This window comes from Solanum verrucosum, unplaced genomic scaffold (genome assembly GCF_900185275.1).
Source record: "Solanum verrucosum unplaced genomic scaffold, falcon-dt-bn FXZP01000165.1, whole genome shotgun sequence".
In the NCBI taxonomy this organism is placed as follows: domain Eukaryota; kingdom Viridiplantae; phylum Streptophyta; class Magnoliopsida; order Solanales; family Solanaceae; genus Solanum; species Solanum verrucosum.
The window spans coordinates 578,550-595,849 of record NW_026020340.1 but is presented as its reverse complement, the minus strand read 5'-3'; the positions used below and the strand labels follow the sequence as shown (position 1 = coordinate 595,849).

The following is a 17,300-nucleotide window of genomic DNA, read 5'->3' as shown; positions in this document are numbered from 1 at the left end:
TGTGTTCTTTATGCAGCATTTCAAACTTGGGCATGTTTCCAGTGGATCGGTTTTGTGCAATTATCAACCCCCCTCAGGTCATTATACTTTTCTTCCCTCTCATCCGGTAGCACCCCTGCATGAAAGATATCTGCTATTCCTTCCCTTTGATTGAATAGATTCGCGTTTTATGTCAGCCTCTCCTTAACTATTGAACGTCTACAGTCGATGCATTAAATTTTATAACCGAACTGTCACCCGTGAGTTATATAACCTAATAGGTCTCCAGAACAGGTCATTCCTGTCACTGCTCATAAATCTCTAGCTTGAAATCCATAACATTGTAATCTCTTTCCTCAGGCTGGTATAATTGCTGTTGGTAGGGGCAATCAAGTTGTCGAACCAGTGGTTGATGCTGATGGTATAGTTCTGACTGAAATTTCTCCTTGCATAATTTTTTTGCTTATTCAATTTGTTGAAATATTGCCAACACCGCACCAACTAGTTTAGGATCGAGATGTATAGTAGCTGCTTTAACTAGTTGAATTTTGTTTCCTTCTTTTCAGGAATTGAGAAACCAGCTGTAGTTAACAAAATGAGTTTGACATTATCAGCTGATCATCGTGTCTTTGATGGGAAGGTTGGAGGTAAGTTCAGACTTCTGATCTTTTAAAACTTGTATAGTTTACACAGAAGTAGAGATTGTCTTTTTATGCTACTAGTTCACATGTTTACACTTATCTCGCAAAATCATCACCAAAAGTTTCAATTCTTAGGCTGATTGTAATACTGTCAAAAATGTCACAGTATTATCCTTACTATTGCTTCTATCTGTATGCATGCGGCTGAGAATTTGGGTTCTTTTGCTTCTAATTATCCTTGGTGGTGAAGGTATCAGAGGCTAAATCTTCATTCTTCAATCAATCTTGTAGGTGCGTTCGTTTCAGCATTGTCATCTAACTTCAGTGACATCAAGAGGCTTCTACTGTAATACAGGTGAACTGTCTGGGAACAAAATATCCTACAGGACAACCTTGCAGGCGGCGTAGTTCTTTTCTGATAATAGTTTGCCTCTTTCAGATCTCAAGCTTGTATTAATGGTGTCATTTTTGTTCTTGAGGATAAAAATGATTGAGGTCCATAAAATTGGACTAGTTCCAATCCCAGTGATACTACCAAATTTTCTGAGATGCTAAGTTTATGACACGTCATAGTCCATCTGTTCTCCCTGTAAAGTTGTACAATAGGGGTGCCTCAATATTCTTTACCAAATAAAGAGCTGATTTTTTCCTCTCTTTGCTCATGTAATGTTTTTCCTTTACTTATACAGACCATGTAACTGCATGCAACTGCTAAACCAAATTTCGTTTGTTCATCACCAAAAGAAAATTATTGCTCAATAGATATTAATTGATAAATATAAAACTCAATGATGAGAAGGATATAAATAATTGTTGTTGTGGTAATGTGTTACCCCTTGCGGTTGATTATATTTAGAAGAATCCTCTCAACACTAAGCCGTTTGGCCATAGAATTTCTAAGTAAAATTTGGGGGGGAATTTGGCAAATAGTGTTTGTCCATACAATTTGTCATTATTTGGCAAACAACTCAAATTCCCAAATACTAGAAAAAACTAGTATTTGGGTCAAATCTCATTACTTGGGAACTTTAATAATTTAAATTATACACCAAACTTTCATTTTTTACAAGAACACCCTCTATAGTAGTTATTTGCGTTGTTTTACATAATTTTTTACGTGAACATCAAAGTAGTGATGAAATATTCAGTGAATATGAAAGTGATGATATGGTTATTGATGAAAACGATGAACAATCGGCTTAGGGTAACAAAGTCACGTGCTATGTAATACACACCTTGGTTAGTTTTGATAGTTTTTAAAACTTATAGGTATAAATCATATTTCGTAAAAAAGTAATTTCCCAAATATTATGGCCAAACACATGATGAAATTTCATTCAAATTTTCACCCAAATAATATTCGCCAAAAATATTTGGAAATCTATGGTCAAACGCTAGCCAAGTTTCCAATAATCTAGTGTAACATGTATGCTTTTATATCATGAAAATTTAGAGACAAAATTCCATAACCAGTGCCAATTTCCCCTCTATACGCATCAGAAATTCTACAACCATAGAAGAGAAGCTTCCATTTTTTGGAATAAACCGTAACGTCTGGGGAAGCGAGTGCACACATCGACTAATTCCACGGGGTATCTGCTGCCTCTTACCAGCGAAAAGATAGACCTTCATAGTACTGTGAAATCTTTAACAGCAAGTGGTTCATACCATTGTGGACCAAATCCAGCAGCTTTTCTTGCTTGCTCATTAAAAGGAGGCTTCAATGGCCCTCTGAAATATGTCCTCACAGTGGAGTGAAACTTTTGAATCACTTCATTGTCTACATCACTAGTTTCTTCTGAAGGAAGGTCACTCAGATTTGGATTTATTGATCTTAAGCAAAGATACTTGAACCACTTGACTCCCGCGGCGCAATGAGTTATTTCTTCTGGATACACCACATTCTCCAGTAACTCAGCTGTTTGACTATCACCACCATTGCGGAAACGGGATATTGTTGTTGGAATCACATCAAGTCCTCTGGCCTACATTATCAGAAAATGTGAAGTCATCAACTAGGTGTAGAAAAAGTGAAAGTGATGCTACAAAAGTAGAATGATGATGAACTGCATAAAAGAAGCCTTTGATCAATACCTCTGCTCGGAAACTTGTAGAGATAAAAGAATATATTGGAAGCCAATGCTCTTAGTTTTCTTAATACTTTTAAGTTTTGCTTATATTCAAGACTTATGATATCTATCTTACATGTCTTATTACGTCTAACCACATGAAATCACTTTATTACACCCCGGTTATCATGTAAAACTAGAAACTACTTAAGGAAGTGTCAGCAGTGAACGTTATATTCGGAAATCGGAATAAACAAATTACTGAAGCTATAACCTACTTGATCAAAATAACTGAGGTTATAATGATATCACAATGCAAAATTGCAGCTGGTTGTTAAAATTCAGCCTGTAATGATCATGAATATGATGACAAGTGGCACCAGATAGCTCTAGTTTGCAGACTGCTGACTATAATCATGCTATAGATTTAAGTAGCATAACGAAATTAAAGTGACAATAAATACTTGAAAGAACTCATGAATGAGGGGACTTAAATTCTTCCGTTTGTTCAATCTTTTGTTGTTTCACATGAGTATAAACTACAAGGTTACAGTCAGCTCTTACATTATGAATGTTTCACATTAAAATGGACGCGTTCCATAGTGCAAAGGAATTTTCTGGAATAAACCCTTATTTTAGAGGCTTATGAATTTTATCATCAAAATTATTGACAAAAGTAAGACATAAAGTGTGGTTCAAGCTCAATCATTTGAGACTTCACAAAGAAGATATTTTTTTGTTACTTCATTCATGAATATCCAGATTTCTTTTATCAGGTGTAAGAGATGAAGAGAGAACCTCATGAACACAGTGTTCAATAGCCAAACGAGCCAACAGATCGTTAGAAGTAGCAATGGCTGAATCCCACAGGCCATCATGAGCAGGTAAAGCTCCATAGAATGAACCTAGTTCCTTAAGCCGTGCGGCAAGTAGCGTAAAATGCCGCCCCTCATCTTGTGCAACTTTTACAAAATCAGTGAAAAATTCTCTTGGCATTGACTGTTGCTTGCCGAATCGAGCAATTATATCCTGTAAGACGACCAAAGACATATATAATCATCCAGGGATAGTTACTCAATAGTTGCAGTTGACAAGTGGGACTCAAAAATGCATAAATATATCCAAGAATGAATCATCAAATAGAGGTACCATCCACCATGCTAGGTCACAACAGCACTAACAACTTTGTTAAACCTTTCTCTATCCACGAGTATTATACAGTGTAGGCAGGCTCATCACCTTCAACTTAAGTTACATATATAAAGTTATAGAAACACACACACACCAAGACACACAAAGTTCAAGTCTGATTGTCACAGTGAAATTTGTGGGTGCATTTGGTACCCATACTCACTTGAAGACTTATCTTCTTTGCAAGAAAAACACCATTCTTGTTCCCGTTTCTAGTGCAAAGCAATCCATCCCACTTGAGAAATTATATCTAGTTTACTATTTTGTAAACAAGTACTGCAACAACATATCCATTGTAATCCCAGAAGTAGAGTCTGGGGAGGGTAGAATGTACGCAGACCTTACAAGGGTTAGAGAGGTTGTTTCCGATAGACCCTCAGTTCAAAGGAGAAGTTCTTTGAAGCAGGATTTCAAGAAAATAAATACAAAACAAATGAAGCAACATATAGTACTACACACTATAAACCGAGTACAATTTCTAAAAATCTCAGCATATATTAAACTTATACCATTAAAGACCCTAAATTTCACAAGCTAATACTTGGGAACAAGGAAATAAGGGAATTTTTTTAATTACCCAAGACAAGTCAATAGCCCAGCTTTCAGTGTGTACAAGACTATGTACAATGGCCTGTCTACTCTGCAAGCTTCCCGCTTTCCCAAGCTTCGGCATGAGACTTGGTGACACCAGCTTCACCTGTTCACCATTATAAGCATTTCCCAGAAAATTGAACACAAAAAAAATAGTAAAACAAGCATTTGGGTCAGTTGGGCATTTCATCGAACAGGTAATAGACATAACAAAAAAGAATTTGAGCTTAAGCAGAAATCATTACATTTGTAAGACGGGCTGGACGATCAGGAACAGGGAGTTCTTCAGCAGGATTATAAGGCTGAGAAATGAGACCTTGCAGCCATTTGTTTGCTACTTCGTCACCAATGCGAGCTTTCTCAACAGGGTCAGCAGTGTTGAGAACTCGCAGCGCCGATTCAACAAGAGTCTCTTCTGAACTCATCACTTGTTAGTTTGGTATTGTAATCTGAAAAGGAAATATGGGAAGAGAAGAGAAAATGACGCTATCAGAAAATCTGAATTGTATATTGAACTAGTAAAGTGTTTTTTAACGAAGGTAGTGTTGTGTTCAAGGGACTCAAATTTGAGAACTTTGGTTAAGAGCTACCGATTAAATTTGAATTTGTGTTAGGGTCACACTGGATAGTAAGAGCTCTCTAACAAAACTGATTTTGTGTTCAAGAGACTTGAATTTGAGACCTCTGGTGAAGAGCTACCGACTAAATTTGGATCGAGCTAGGGTCCATATTGAATAATGAAACGCTTTTTAATGAAGGTGATTTTGTGTTCAAGAGACTTGAATTTGAGACCTCTGGTGAAGAGCTACCCGACTAAATTTGAATCGAGCTAGGGTCCATATTGGATAATAAAACGCTTTTTAATGAAGGTGATTTTGTGTTCAAGAGACTCGAACTCGATGCCTCTAGTTAAGAGCTACTTGACTAAACCATATTGGGTAGTAAAGCGCTCTTTAACAAAAGTGATTATGTGTTCAAGAGACTTGAATTTGAGACCTATAGTTAAGAGCTATCCGATTAAATTTGGATTTGCGCTAGGGTCAATATTGGATAATAAAGCGCTCTTTAACAAAGGTGATTATGTGTTCAAGGAATTCAAGACCTCTGGCTAAAAGCTACCCAACTAAATTTGGATTCATGCTAGGGTACACATTGGATTGTAAAGCGCTATCTAACAAAGACGATTATGTATTTAAGGGGACTTGAATTCGAGACCTCTGATTAAAAGGTATCTGACTAAATTCGAACTTTTGTGAAGGAAAGTCCCACATTGGAGAGTAAAGCGTTCCTAACAAAAGTGACTATGTACCATAAAACTCAAACCCGTATTGCACAATATATGTTATTTTTAATACAATAAATCAAACGCTACATAAGAAATAATCTTATTATAATTAATGTAAATATAACTAATCCTATTAAATAATCATTGATACAACAAATCAAACAATGAAGTATAATCAATCCCGATATAACTAATTTCTTCATCACTAATACTCCTTATTCAATATTATTATTTTTATATACTCTACTAATAGGGGCGGACCCACATAGAGTCTGCCAGGTGTTCAAGCACCCATTAACCTCGTATCGATTAACATAGAGCACCCAATGAACAAATGATTTGACTGGTTCATTGATTCTTGGGTGGGTGCTTAAGACTCTTTTAGTATTGTTCAGCCCGAATTCAAATCTCACCAATTGAATTTAAATAGACGGTCAATAATTCAAAAAACAAAATTAACAATTCACCCTAAAATCAAAGGTGTTTTTATCCTTTTTAAAAATACACAAAATCAAATCAGCCTCAGCCCGACGAAAAGTTGAATTAATAGAACAACTTTTGCTGTGAATGAGAGCAGTAGGGTTTTGTGTGGGTTTTAGAGACGATGATGATGGCGAATTCATTCCCGACTCACAGACCTGCCGAGTCAACTCATCATCGACTTCTCGATTTCGTCAAAAGTGTGCTTATCAATATCTTCGTCTCCCCTTATGCCACTGTATGTACTCTCTACTCTTTCTATTACGCTTCACTTGAATTGTTATGGCGGAGCTAAACCTTCGCTTTGCTCGAAATCTATACTTTTAGTTGAAAATTCACTTAATATGTATAATATCGTAGACAGAGTTTCTTGATACTTAATGCAGGTGAGAGGTGGCAGGTATTAGGTAGAATTAGTCAATTTTTTATTTTGTTTATAAAAATGAATCAAGTAAAATGCAGTTTCTAGAATGTAGAACCTATAAACTCAAAATTCTAGTTTTCTAGTTTTGCGGGTGTTGATATTAATGGATTTTTTTTTATACATGTCTTATGTAGGTATGTGATATGTATTGTGGAAAAGTACCTGATGTGGAGAAGTGGGACGAAGTTCAAATTGGTCACTATATTGGCATTGGTAGGATGACTGTTACTCTTCTGTTTCATTCTTTTTCTTAAGAAGGGCACCTTGAATAATTTTATGGGTGCTTGTTGCCTCTGGACATGCTTACCTTAGGGGAGGAGGCATAGGTGTGCAAGGTGTCCAATTGAATCCCATTCGTTGAAAAATTATACTATTGAAATAGGGAAAAATGATTATTTTTTTTGTGTATGTGTAAGTTGTTTAATTCTCTTGGCATAAGAATTTCTTTTTGAATTCCCTTGTTAGAATTACCAGCTAGTACCTCTGTCCACCAAAGGCTTTAACATATGAGAATAACTGACTTAGTGTTTTTGCCTGAGATACACAAAATACATACACATAGTATATATATGTGCAAACACACAAATACATATGTACATATATACTCGTACATAGTATCTATTTTATTTTGTATGACACTCTTCCTCTTTTGTGATTCTAAAGAAAATTGACATGTCTTTGTCATCAGAAACTCTTTAATTTTATCATTTTTATTTTTCCTTAATGGCATGCTTTTACTGATATCAATAATATGTTTAGGAACAAGATTCTAAAGGTACTTTGGTATATCACACACACACACACATATATATACATATAGATTATGCATAAAAAATCTTTCTTTCTTAAACTCCGCATACAGTAAAACTCCCTCATATAAATTGAACCTGAGAGTAGTGCATAGATACCCACTGATGGTAGCTTAAAATTTGAAAATTGTGTTGAATAGATGTGGAAACTTCGGGAGTGAATGAAGTGAAGGAAGCGTGGGAGAGTCAGCGGAAGGCTTACACATCTGAGTTCATTGAGCTCGATCCTTGTATTGTGAGTCCAACAACTATTCCTTTTTTGGGCGTATTTTATTTGGTCTATGCTAATTGAACTTGTGAATCCAGTATTCTGTTGGTTTTCATTATCAGATTCTGTTTGGCAGTTGGGTTACTGCTTTGTATTTTACTCTCTTGATCAATTTCTGTTGTCTGTTTTAAGTAAAATAGCCAAGAGCGTTGAAGTGTTATCTACCTCACCTCCAAGGTTGAAATGAGCTTTTCCTGTGAAAGATTGAATCCTCATTCCCTCCCCACTTTACTTATATAGTTCGCATTTCAAGTAGTCAGTGTGCAAGTACCTATTTGGTCTCTTGCCGTTCCTTCTGTTTTGTTCAGAAATTTTGTTTTAGTGCCTTGATTCTTCTTATCCTTTTCCTTATTTGCGTGATTGGTTGCTTTTCAGCAATTCAGAGCAGTGTTATTGAGTAAATTGTTTGCTCCAATTAATATTGCCTTTATTGTGTGATGTCATCAACAGAAAGCGGAACTGTATGGATGTTTATTGTGTTCTCAGTTATGAGGTTTGTTGTATGCTTCTGTCTAGTTGGCAGTTATATGAATGTACATTTTTTGTGCAGGAAGATATAGACTCATTTTGGAAGGACAAGGAAAAGCAGGCCGATGTCGTTTTCTGCATGCACAATTTACAGGTAAGCTGTTCTTGTACTAGTGTCTTCTTTATGTACACTTCTAGCATCTGTTAGTTGCATTGAAATTAATCTGATATTTACTTGCAGGCGTGCTTTGATAGTGAAGAGAAAGCAAGGAGGCTATTGCATAATGTATCAGCTTTGCTTAAACCTGGGGGTTACTTTCTTGGTATTACTCCTGACTCATCTACTATATGGTACGAAACTGAAATCGGATGATTGAATCACATATTTGTAGTATATTTTCTTTTCATCTTGCTGAAGTGGGATTTTCTTTTGGGGGGTGGGGGACTGCCAAGTGGGTGTCTTTTTAATGCTTTAAACTAGCTTTTGTTGTCACTGGTGTTATTAAAAAACCATCGATTTGTGGCTTAAATTTTAAAGCAATAAAGTGAGGTGAAGTGTGGGGTTATTGCTTCATGGATGATGCATTCAAACAATAATGCGCAAAGTGATCCAAAAGTAAGACGATATCTTTAAATTCTCAATTTTGAGGAATTGGATTAATATTTGTTTGTTTATGAAATAAAATTTACCTTGTAAAAAATAGTCGTACTCTCTCTGTCCCTAATTACTTGTCCACTTTTCCTTTTTTAGTTGTCCCTAATTACTTGTCCATTTTGACAAATCAAGAAAGGACAAATTTTTTTTACCTATTATACCCTCAATTAATTGCTTTGAAAAAGGTAGAATTTTTTGAAATCTTAAGTTTTTAATTCATCCACTTCATAATTAATAGGGGTAAAAGGGTAAACTCACTATGTCAATCATTGTTTTCTTAATTGGTGTGCCAATTTGAAAGTGGACAAGTAATTAGGGACAGAAGGAGTATCCATCAAGTTGGAAAACCATCTTAATTTCTGGTTTAGATGAAATGCTTTTTAGAGCTAGTTTTCTACTTTCCTTATGTTAATTTTTTAATTTTTGTGCACTGGGCTGCCTTTCTTATTGTCAATCACAAAAAATACATGCTTAATGTTTTCCAATAATTAATGCATCAGTTTACCAACTATAATATTATCTTGTTATTGCTCTTTCAAAAACAAGCAATAATGCTTTAGTACCTTAGTGCCTACACTAGAGAGCTGCTTAAGTGAGGTGAAGCACACAACCTGGCTTTAACTGAGCCTTCAGGGTCTAAGTACACTTCAAATGATCCTTTGGCAACACTGTATGAAGAGATGAATGGAGGATAGCAGAATCTCTAGGTGTTTGGACATTATAGTAAGTCATGATTCTTCATAGTGATAATTGACGTTATTCAACAAATTGAGAAAGAAAAAAATGAGTTCCTTGTTTATGGGCTGTAAAATCCTTTTATCAATATCTCAGTTTCCTTTTTGTAGTACCCTCTTTGTACTTATTTATCAGTAAACACTTTACCTTATCAAAAAGAATCGATCAATATCTCGTTTTTTTCAGTAGTTGGGTTATTTATTCCTCTTGCTTCTGTAATTGCCTTTATACATTAGATTCACATTAGTTACATTTTCTGGATGAAGTATGGCATATAAGTAAGAGGCATACTTCAGAATCTATAGCTTATTTCGTGTGCTTTCTTTTGTTCATTTCTTGCCTTTTGCGGGTGTTATAAGTATGCTGATTTCTTGATCAGAGTGTCTGTTTACTTTCTTATATGCCGTTGAATAGATATTTTTTCAACTCATACAAGTATATTGCAATAAGATGATTATGTAAGTCTAGCTTATAAAGAAGGATGCTTATGTAAGTCTAGTAGGCATGGGGATTTTACTTGGGTTCAAGGCCTTGTTGAGATCCACTCATGGTGGTTCTGTCTCTCTTTGCATAAGTCATTTTATCTCAAGATTCTGCTTATTCTTGTTTGGTTGTTTGCACTCCATTTGACCATGTGGTTGTTATAGGGCAAAGTACCAGAAGAATGTTGAAGCATACCATAATAGGAGCGGTGGGATGAAACCAAACATTGTTCCTAGTTGTATTAGATCAGAAAATTACATGATCACTTTCGAGGTTGAGGAAGAGAAGTATGGAATCCACTTAGCACCCACTTATGTTTGATCTTACTGTGTCTCTTTTGAGCGATTAATTATGTTCTGTTGTGAATTGGATTTCAGGTTTCCTTTCTTTGGTAAGAAGTATCAATTGAAGTTTGCAAGTGACATCTCTGCTGAAACCCAATGTTTGGTTCATTTTCCAAGCCTGCTCAGGTTCATGCAGCAATATCCCCTGTCAAATTTCAATTGGTTTTGTTGTTTTCTGTTACCTTCACCCCACCCCATACCTCTGTCTATAGTTCCCTTGAGCCCCCTTTTGAAGCCCCCTTGTTGAACCCCACTTTTCCCAGTAAGCCCTGCCATCAGGGAGGAACCCTGCCATGCCTCCAATCATGATCCACTATGATACTTCTATTGTCCAATGTTCAACTATTTGAAATCACGCCTTTTCAGATGGGAATAACCAAACTTGTTCTCGTAATGTGAATCTGGGTATTCTATTTTACAATGTTTTACAAATCTAGTAGGTTATCCGTATGCATCTTTGGTTTGTTTGTGTCATTTTTTTGAGTTTCAGATGTCAACATTTGTGCTCTTGCATTTCCAAAATGGGAAGAAATATTTTAGCTTAGCTTATTTTCTTATCCTGCCAATGTAAATAAATCCTATAATTAACTTGTAAAGTCATATTCCTCAGGTTGGCCAGAGAGGCTGGCCTTGAGCACACGGAGATTCAGAACTTGACAGATTTTTATGATGATAACAGGTAATAGATTGTAACTTACAACTTCACCATCATGGCTGTTTCATTTTGCTTGTTTACCATTTTAATCTATCATGAAATTACCTGAATTTTTATCACATCATTGATGAAGCCATGAAGGTAAGTGATGATTCTTTTGAAGTTAAACTTTAAAATGTGATAGTTTATTGCATAGGGAATCTATATAATTCATGGCAATGCACTTGCCAAAAAGTAGTGTATACATGCATTGCATAGTGTACTCTGATGGATGTAATATTGGGTGGGAACCTAACTTCAATTCAACTTTTTTCATGTTGTGAAGTGTTCAGTATTTGTCTCACCAAGTACACCATAATATTTCCTAGTAAGTGTGAAAGAAAATGGTTTCCCATCACTTGACCATTTTTCCTACCTTTTACGAATTTAATGGGTCACTTATAGTATACTGATTTTCTTTTTCTAATTATATCTATTTTTCCTTTTCTTTTGGTTGTTAAATTTTATTATTTCTTTTAGAAGGTTTTTGAGGGTTGTTAGCTGGACAGGAATAACCGAGTAAAAAGTGGATAAACTTTTATCCAGCCTGGAATTATTGCTTAAATTAAGGTTTAACATACCACAGTTCTATTGTTATCAGCAGAAATAACTGATAATTTGATAAAGTTGCTTCATTTATTGAACCTTTTTGGTCCCATTTTCTTAGATTATTAGTAGTGTCTGTTATTTAGACCATTGTTTCAAGTGTCTTTAGTCTCCAAATAAAGTTCTTCTGATAAATTTCTTTAATCAGAACAGCTGATCCTTCCTTCATTTTACTCCATTCATAGAGCACAATTTCTTGGAATGCTACAAGATGCTGGTCATAACTTTTTTGATCCCAGGGGCAGACTTCTTCCCAGATCGTATGACGTTTTAGGTAATCAGATTATTCACTGCATTGATCATCAACTAAAATCTGGTTCTGGTCTTGTATTACAACATCTTTCACTAATTTCCTATCCTTACGTATTTTTCTTATACAGGTCTATACACCACATTCATATTTCAAAAACATGATCCGGATATTGCACCTCCACTTACAACTCCATTTTTGCCTGTTGGAAGCCACTATCTTGATGAGGTAAGGTTTCTACTCCACTTTTGAGGTCTTTGTTCAATTTCATTAGATCTTCATACTGTGTGTAGGCAGCATAATTATTCATGGAAAGTCCGCATAATTTATGGTTGGGAAATAAACGATCCTCTTGAGTGATTGTTTGATTCTTTGGATTAGCAGCATCTTGGTTGAAAGAAACTATCTACAGGAGTGGTTTCTTGGCAGAGGACATGCTTGTACTTTGCTACTTTCTATTACCAGGCTTTCAATGTTATTCCCAGTAGTCTAGTGTATAATTTAATCTCGTCTCCTCGTGATCCAGATGGAATGGCAAGTCATTTTGTGGAATGAAGAGGAGAATGGACAGACTGATTCATCTATAGGGTTGGGAAAGATAACTGAGCAAAAAGGGATTTTAGGTCCTGGTCCTGCAGAATTACGTTTCCCCGAAGCTATTTAATGTGATGGTGTAGACATTCGGTGGCAGCTTGAAGGATCACAGCAAAAGTGGCAGGATTTTCCAGTCAAGCCATCTCCTGGCGTTAAATTATTATATCCTTCATTTTGTTGTATAATGGATAAACATTTTGATTAGCAAATTGGCTTGTTGTATATAGAATAGATCCCTTTTGGGGACTAGCCAATATCAATGTACTAATTCACCATGGAAGATTCATCTTCACCGCCTTGACGAAAATTGAACAGCTTCCTTAATGTATTCATAGATGTCAAGTGATTTCGAGGTTGCAGTTTTTGACTGATAAAATGTTTCTCAATTTTTATTTGATAATTTGAGTGTTGGGCAGCTAATGCCCTGTATCTTCCTAAACTTGCTCATTTTGGAGTTTCAGATTTTGCCTGTTAGGTAATTGGCACTTCACACACACCAAATATGGCACACGCCTTAATTTCTTTTGTTTTACTAATTTTTGTTTAGATTTTGTTGCTGGGCATGCAGAATTTGGGATAATTACGAACTTGAACCATTCAGTCATCTAGTTTACAAAATATATACGAAGTGTATAGGTTGTGTACACTTTATACTATACATACCTATAAACAATGTATACACTATGATAGCCGAATGGTATATATGTGACTTCCCCACAAAATTTTCAGACCCTTCTGTCAATAAGTCCAATGATTTTTTGGTGTAACCATAACATACTCGGTGTAATTTGGTGCAACCATATCTAAGAACATTTAATGCATTGCTCATGTTTGACTAGCTGTAAATATAACAACATACTCGGTGTAATTTGGTGTAACCATAATGCATTGCTCATGTAATGACCAAATGCCTTGTCACGGGTAAAAAAAAAAGGAAAGGAAAAAGATTACTCAGTGTAATTTGGTGTAACGATAATGCATTGTCATGTAATGACCAAACGCCTTGTCACGGGTAAAAAAAGGAAAGGAAAAATATTACATTTGGTGTAACGACAATGCATTGCTCATGTAATGACCAAACGCCTTGGGTGTCACGGGTAAAAAAAGGAAAGGAAAAAGATTACATTTGGTGTAACGATAATGCATTGCTCATGTAATGACCAAATGCCTTGTCACAGGTAAAAAAAAGGAAAGGAAAAAGATTACATTTGGTGTAACGATAATGCATTGCTCATGTAATGACCAAACGCCTTGGGTAAAAAAAAGGAAAGGAAAAAGATTACACACCCGGTGGGACTCGAACCCACAATCGCCTGATTAGAAGTCAGACGCCTTGTCCATTAGGCCACGGGTGCTTTTTGACATGTAACACTGAAAATTAACTTACTATTCTGAACGCTTCTGACACCTCTCAACTTATTGCACAACTAGTTTGTAGACACGTAGTGTAATCCCATAAGTGAGATCCAGAAGAATTGTGTGTACCTTGTGAAGGTAGAAATGATGTTTCTCGTAGACCCTCAATTCAAAATAGGAGGCCTTCTTTATATATATACTTTACTATCATAAAACATTAACGATTTGATATTGCACTCACTTCTATATGGTTTTGAAGTCAAGTAAATTGACTTTCACCTTTTACCAATGGTAGATCAAAATCGGGATTATAATTTAAAATTTATAAATTTATGAACTTATAAAATCGGGCTCATATATAGTTTGAATACAAATCATTATTGGGATATGAATCCCTCCAAGTAAATGAAGATCGCAAGCATGATAAGGATTTGAAAATATGAAAAGATGCACTCAAGGAGATGGGAGATTTTGCTCTTGATAACACACACATATGGAATTATTCATCATTAGAATTCTTTGTAAGAACTATATTTGTATATGTGCTTATTTTTCTAACGAAAATGCGTTACTCCGTGTTGAGCTTTTTAGTTCAGATCGTTTACATCCAAATTTTATACTAAATAATTAGCTGATAGTTTTAATGCCCAATAAATAAGTAACTATTTTAGATAATTGCTTAAAAACTTATTTTTGCTTAAAAACACCTAAAATAAACCAATTCAAACAAACTCGTATTCTCCATGATTTTCGTCCGATTACATCAAAATAAAATCCAGAAAATCTGGACGTTATCACCTGTATGGGCACTCCCGGAAGGAACATTTCGGGCTTTGGTCGTCCAGAGCAAATTGGGCAACTTGATCGTTGTTTTTAATACACGCGTCTAGTCAAATAGTCTTCACTCGATATATTTTTACCAATACAATATGGGTTTATTTGGAATAATGTATAAAAATAGTGTGTATTTGTAAGGCATGTTCGGATAAGTAATACAAGAATTAGCTATGCTAAAAACTCTTGCATTGTTAATACCATCTATACATTAATTATACATAGGGATATATATGTTGAAAATTTATATCAAACAAGAGATGAGTAAATATCAAAACACATTATTTTTTCTAATGCATCCTACCATATCAACTTTCTCCTCTATCTTTACTTCTTTACCGTGCAAAACAAGTAAATACACACAAAAATAGTAAGAAGCTAAATTTCATAAACATTTTATAGAACTTCCCCTATTTTAACTCCAACTAATAGGTATTATCCATTAATAAAAACCCTATATCCGTTTTATATTGTGTAGCCACCAAGTAAAACCATCACTATATATAATACTCCAAAACATTTCTCACTACACCATATATAATCACCTTCCTCCTTCAAACTTTATATCAAACATGGCCCCAAAGGCCCCAAAAATGAGACCTGAGTGTCAAACATGTTGGGAATGTGCATTGCTATACCAATCAGGTTGGAAATGCGCGTGCCGAACAAGCTCACAATCACCGGAAACATTTATATTTCTTCGAATGGGATTCACAGAAAATGGTTCAGCAACTTTTCTGTCTACTGGAAATCCATGTTTAGATTTCTACTTTCATGTTGTCCCTGACACCCCACCTCAAGAATTATTGCAAAGATTGAAACTTTCTTGGAAATGTGATGCTTTAACAACCCTTATGCTTATGTATAATTTAAGGGGTGTTAGAGGCACTGGCAAATCAGAGAACGAAGGGTTTTATACTGCTGCTTTATGGCTTCACAATAAACATTCTAAAACTCTTGCATGTAATATTAAAGCCATTGCCAATTTCGGGTATTTTAAGGATGTGTTGGAGATTTTGTACAGATTGCTTGAGGGACATGAAGTTAGAAAGAATGAATGGAAAAGAAAAGAGAAGGATTTTTGGAGGGTTTAAAGGAGAAAAAAGGTAGTAGTATTATTCCTAAAGGAAAGGCTAAACGAATTCGGGAAAAGACTCTGGCTAAGACAAATAAATTCTTGGATAGATACATAGAGGATTATGATTTTCAATTCCTGTATGATAAAGTCTCTGGTTGCTTTGCTAATGCTTTGTGGAAAGACATGGAGTTGTACAATGAAGGGAAGTTTTATGAGCTTAGCCTTGCGGCTAAGTGGTGTCTATCTCTTGATTCTTCTTATGATAAGTCATTGTTAATGTGTGAAAGTGTTGGAAGAAAGTTATTTCCTTATGATGAGTACATGGATCTTGAAGACGTTCATTATGCTTATCGTGTGAGGAATAGATTGAGAAAAGAAGTACTTGTGCCACTCCACAAGGTGTTGGAGATTCCAGAGGTTTATATTTGTGCAAATAATTGGGAAGAGCTTCCTTATAAACGCGTCCCTTCTATAGCCATGAAAATGTACAAGGAATTGTTCTACAAGCACAATAAAGAAAGATTCAAGCAGTACCTTGAAGATGTGCAGAATGGGAAAACAACAATAGCAGCTGGTGCTCTGCTTCCACATGAGATAATTGCATCTTTAAAAGATTCCACTGGGCCGGAAGTTGCAGAGCTTCAATGGAACAGAATGGTTGGTGACTTGGCAAAGAAGGGGAAACTAACAAACTGTATGGCGATTTGTGATGTCTCAGGAAGCATGAGTGGAACCCCAATGGAGGTTTGTGTGGCTCTGGGGTTACTTATTTCTGAACTTAGTGAAGAACCTTGGAAAGGAAAGTTAATTACATTTAGTCGAAACCCAGAATTTCATATGGTGAAGGGGAAGACTTTATCAGAGAAGACTAATTTTATTAGGAGAATGGACTGGGGTGGTAATACAGCTTTTCAGAAAGTGTTTTGATAAGATTCTTGAAGTTGCTGTGAGGGGGAATTTGAGTGAGGAACAAATGATAAAGATATTGTTTGTTTTTAGTGACATGGAATTTGATGAGGCTACAGCAAGTCCATGGTACACAGATTATCAAGTGATACAGAGAAAGTTCAAGAAAAAAGGTTATTACAAGGTGCCTGAAATTGTGTTTTGGAATTTGAGGAATTCAAAGGCAACACCAGTTCCTAGTAACCAACAAGGAGTGGCACTTGTGAGTGGATTTTCAGAGAATCTTGCGACTGTTTTCTTGGAGGAAGGTGGGATTTTGAGCCCGGAAGCTGTGATGCTACAAGCTATTTCTGGTGATGAGTATCAAAAGCTTGTAGTGTTTGATTGAATTGTAAAAAAGAATGTTGTCAGAAATTGTAATAAGATGAGCTCTTTACTTTCTATCTACTAAAGAGAAATAGAGTTCCTCTATATTTGATATCATTGATATTATATATACAGAGCCGAGGGTATTTCGGAAACAACCTCTCTACCTCCACGAGGTAAGGGTAAGGTAGCAC

General features: G+C 35.6%; 3 protein-coding genes, 1 non-coding gene and 1 pseudogene across 10 annotated transcripts in view; 3 read left to right on the top strand and 2 right to left on the bottom strand.

Moving 5' to 3' along the window:
* Window positions 1-1,276, top strand: part of LOC125837238 (dihydrolipoyllysine-residue acetyltransferase component 1 of pyruvate dehydrogenase complex, mitochondrial) — a 164,818-nt gene extending 163,542 nt beyond the window's left edge. For all 4 annotated transcript variants that reach the window (XM_049516395.1, XM_049516392.1, XM_049516396.1 and 1 more), the window contains 4 exons: window positions 17-77; window positions 340-400; window positions 546-626; window positions 912-1,276. In XM_049516395.1, the coding sequence (XP_049372352.1) occupies window positions 17-77; window positions 340-400; window positions 546-626; window positions 912-970 (262 nt within the window). In that variant the 3' untranslated portion in view covers window positions 971-1,276. The remainder of the gene's footprint in view (window positions 1-16; window positions 78-339; window positions 401-545; window positions 627-911) is intronic.
* Window positions 1,277-2,035: 759 nt separating this feature from the next.
* On the bottom strand, window positions 2,036-4,923 carry LOC125837246 (uncharacterized). Its single transcript, XM_049516409.1, has 4 exons — window positions 4,717-4,923; window positions 4,458-4,577; window positions 3,488-3,718; window positions 2,036-2,605 (listed from the first exon to the last, which is right to left on the bottom strand). The coding sequence occupies exons 1-4, from the start codon at window positions 4,894-4,896 to the stop codon at window positions 2,249-2,251; spliced, it is 888 nt and encodes a 295-aa protein (XP_049372366.1). The 5' UTR covers window positions 4,897-4,923; the 3' UTR covers window positions 2,036-2,248.
* A 1,402-nt stretch (window positions 4,924-6,325) lies between these two features.
* On the top strand, window positions 6,326-12,942 carry LOC125837244 (mRNA cap guanine-N7 methyltransferase 2). Of its 4 annotated transcripts, none has more exons than XM_049516406.1 (11): window positions 6,326-6,474; window positions 6,795-6,873; window positions 7,610-7,704; window positions 8,288-8,359; window positions 8,447-8,556; window positions 10,243-10,365; window positions 10,456-10,548; window positions 11,033-11,101; window positions 11,908-11,996; window positions 12,103-12,200; window positions 12,499-12,942. In XM_049516406.1, exons 1-11 carry the CDS (start codon window positions 6,361-6,363, stop codon window positions 12,634-12,636), a joined length of 1,080 nt encoding a protein of 359 aa, XP_049372363.1. In that variant the 5' UTR covers window positions 6,326-6,360; the 3' UTR covers window positions 12,637-12,942. The 4 variants fall into 4 exon arrangements, 2 of the variants coding, with proteins under 2 accessions (XP_049372363.1, XP_049372364.1); XM_049516407.1 differs by having other exon boundaries at window positions 12,357-12,539; XR_007443508.1 differs by lacking the exon at window positions 12,499-12,942 and having other exon boundaries at window positions 11,871-11,996; window positions 12,103-12,206.
* Window positions 12,943-13,848: 906 nt separating this feature from the next.
* Window positions 13,849-13,921, bottom strand: TRNAR-UCU (transfer RNA arginine (anticodon UCU)). The gene has a single exon. It is a non-coding gene; the product is annotated as a tRNA-Arg (tRNA).
* Window positions 13,922-15,328: 1,407 nt separating this feature from the next.
* On the top strand, window positions 15,329-17,128 carry LOC125836964 (uncharacterized; annotated as a pseudogene).
* Window positions 17,129-17,300: the final 172 nt, after the last annotated feature.